At 40.5% G+C, this 3,431-nt stretch overlaps 1 protein-coding gene across 4 annotated transcripts in view; it reads right to left on the bottom strand.

The window, feature by feature from the left end:
- ccdc30 (coiled-coil domain containing 30) overlaps positions 1-2,241 on the bottom strand; it is a 14,509-nt gene extending 12,268 nt beyond the window's left edge. For all 4 annotated transcript variants that reach the window (XM_035656493.1, XM_035656495.1, XM_035656496.1 and 1 more), the window contains exons 1-3: positions 2,161-2,241; positions 1,161-1,396; positions 150-332 (exon numbers count right to left, since the gene is read on the bottom strand). In XM_035656493.1, the coding sequence (XP_035512386.1) occupies positions 150-332; positions 1,161-1,181 (204 nt within the window). In that variant the 5' untranslated portion in view covers positions 1,182-1,396; positions 2,161-2,241. The remainder of the gene's footprint in view (positions 1-149; positions 333-1,160; positions 1,397-2,160) is intronic.
- Positions 2,242-3,431: the final 1,190 nt, after the last annotated feature.

Raw genomic sequence — 3,431 nt, 5'->3', positions numbered from 1 at the left:
ATGTCGAAGGTGCTCTTTGTACAGACAGTGAAAACAAACTCCCTCCACTGAGGACAATACAGAATGAATCTGAATGAATCTGAATGAAGAGGTCTGTAACTGTTGCAAGAGTTGGTGAAGTAAAACTCTAAAGAATCCAAAGTTTTCACCTCCTTCATCTCATTGGCCTGCTGGGTGCGTGCGGTCTGCAGCTCCTGGGTGGCTGACTGGAGCTTTGCCTCACTGTTGAGCAGCTGCTGCCATAAGTGGCGCTGTCGCTCCTCAACACTGGCCCCAGGAGGCAAGCCATCCTCCTGAAGCCGCACAGAAATCTGGTCCAGCTCAGTCCGCACCTGAGAACACAGAGAGGGAGCTGAATGTTTTGAGACCAGATGTCATATTTACTAGTAAAGTAATCTGTCATGTTGTAAGATCTGTAAGAGTTGATAAAGTGAAATACCTCTCAGTATTGTGGTGAATCAAGAAGTATCCACAAATTCAGTTAGTCTGTAAATGGGTAGCCTTGGGCATACTTCTTGTCATTGTAAAGCTTTGCTTGTTATAACATAACACACCTCAAGTCAAGTGTCAATTAGATAAAAGCTGGTACGATTCCAAAGCTACATAAGCTCAAATTTTCAAAAATAACTCTTCTGCTGTATGCTGCTTTTCTACACCTGCAGCGTTATTATTATTAGATTATTAATATTAGATCCAGCAAACTATTCTGCAAACTGCAGCACTGATAAAAGCATTCAACATCAAGGTTGTCCGGCTCGCTGAAAACTGATCCGTGTGTGCGACACATAGGAGAGGGCCACAACATCAGAGCAGCATGCCAGTACTAAACACCTGTTGCTGAATACAATACTGTACATTGTAGGGCTCGTAACCTGAGCAGGCCCCCCATGCAGCATTTAAACTACTAGTAAGAGCGGCCACATCTCCAGCAACATGCACCATATTGTCACAAGCTGGGTATCAGGTCTCGCGCGCCTGTTGTACTTAAACATCACAGCAACTGCTCTTTGCTGTTGCCACTGTGGAACCAACGGCTAAAAGATCAGAAATGAACCGCAAACGCCATCTTCCTTCTGTTATCTATAGGAGCAAGATGTGTTAACAGACACTTTCACATGCAAATCATTCATCTTTACAGTGGCTTATAGTTTGAGCGTTACCTCTCCGTGATCCATGGCCATGCATTAAGTTTGATGAAGCTGCATCTGTGAATGATGAACTTTTGTCCTCAATGTGGAAAGTGCTGACCCCAGGCGACAGTTTATCCTACATGGTATCCCACAGAACACGGCAGAATTTGCAGTGATGTGGCCAAGATCAGCAGATCCTCAAACTTCATCACTCCCACCGTTGTTGAAATCCATCCATGGAAACGTCTCTGGCCCTTGAGGTTCTCCTGTGAACGATGAGACAGAACAATGCTGTCATGTTAGGACCTGCAGTGACAAGCTTAGAGATTAGACCAGCCAACTCAGTTTACACCAGCCACACTCCAGTTTAACAGCTGAGGCCATGCAAAGCTTCAAGCTGATTAGCTATGTTGGATCTGCTGCTATATTATCACGTTGTGGGACATTCAACATGGGCAGCAATAAGAGGAACACCTCTATCATCAAAGCAGGAGTTTTTTTTATTGTCCTGCATTTGAAAACGTTGCATTTAGCAAAGAAATCTATGCAGACCTCCTGCGATGCGGACAGTGATGCTACAGTTCCTCCCAGTAAGTTAACGACTTCTGAGTTAAAAGTCTTTGTTTTCCAGTTAACTATTCTTCCCAAAATGTCTGACGAGGAGGAGCAAACGAGGGTTTTTTTTGTAGGACAACCACTCGCATTCCTCTTGGCCACGCAAGCCCACTGCTCAGAAAGCTGTGGTCATCTCAGAACGACAGATTCGAGTTATCATAAGCTTGTAAATAACCAGCACTGACAACTGCGACTACCCGTAGCGCTAGCCGGTGAGCGAAGTTAGTTTCAAAGTTACCGTAGTTCCCGTTCAGCTAACACTAGCTTGCTAACGTTAGCCGTAGCTTTCTCCAGTGGCCGCAACTGGTGGACGCCGTGAGGTTCTCGTTGTGATAAATGAAAACTCCCGCTTCTACGCTAACTCCCTCGCAGCGGTGAGGGTGAGTATGCACTGTGCGGTTAAAGTTGTACTCACCTTTCAGTGGCTACAGGCGACAATAAAGCGGAGTGCTGAGGAGGACAGGCGTGGCGGAGTGGATTGGCTTCTACTAGCGCCTAGGCAACGGACCGTACCATTCAAAGGATGCAGGGGGGGGGGTAATCCATCAGGGACGTCGCAACGGTTGCAACCAATTAACTTGTGGTGTTAGTTTTAGTTTGGAAAAAAATATCACAAGGAATATTGTGTGAACAACAGCTTTACAATTTGTCACAAGTATTAACCCTAATGAGTTTGCTAACCGAGATGGGGCTTAGTTTAGTGTAAAATAAAGATAATGCTCCTAATCAGAATCAGAATCAGAAATACTTTAATAATCCCAGAGGGAAATGTCTTTACTCCAGATGTAATAGACATATAGTATATTAAGAATATATATAAATATATATATATTAGGGTTAACATGTACAGTTTCTGAGTTTATTAATGTATATAGCAATGTATATAGGATGGGTTAAATGCAGAGGACAAGTTTCTTTTCATGTATGTAGAATGCTGTAAATGCTGTATATACTGTGAAAATGACAATAAAAAGACTTTATCTTTTTATCTGAACCATCTTGATCTCGAAAATTAGGTGCATCCATGGCAACCAGCTAGTAATCCAGAAAAAGGTTTAGTTTTGAATGTATGTAATCTATACATTCAGTCTTAATCAATAGGCTCGTTCGCCTATAGTGACAAAAAGCTGCAGTCAAGTCAGTTTCCATCAGCCTTCAAAGAATATACAGAAAGTAAAAGGAACGTTATAAATATATCTTGCCAGTATATTCATTCATATATATTATTTATATATTATATATATATTTATATTCCGCAGACAAAGACTGGTTTAAAAACTCCTACTTACAATGCACAAGCCTTTTGCACTATTTATATTTCTAATTTCCACTTTAGTAGTTTAGTAGTTTTAGTTTAGTTTGCTTATATTTTGCACTCCATGTCCTACTTGAACAATGCATGTGTATATACTTATACTATACTATTTATAGTTTTATATCTTCTAATATTAATAATATTAGTAATATTCTTATTGTGATATTCTTTGTTTTCTGTTTTTTCCCTTCTTTGCCCTATCGCTGCTGTGTCAACCTGAATTTCTCCTAAGAGGGATAAATAAATAAATAAATAATGGAATATCTTATCTTATCTTATCTTATCTTATCTTATGTTTGTTAATATATTAAAGCTTCATTGCCCAACATGAGGCATGAAACAGTCAACAATCTAGAGTTAAATATTAAAAT

The sequence above is a fragment of the Morone saxatilis genome, unplaced genomic scaffold (assembly GCF_004916995.1).
Source record: "Morone saxatilis isolate NCDOM2014 unplaced genomic scaffold, NCSU_SB_2.0 Contig15, whole genome shotgun sequence".
In the NCBI taxonomy this organism is placed as follows: domain Eukaryota; kingdom Metazoa; phylum Chordata; class Actinopteri; family Moronidae; genus Morone; species Morone saxatilis.
The sequence above is the reverse complement of the archived record's forward strand: the minus strand, read 5'-3'. Positions and strand labels throughout refer to the sequence as shown.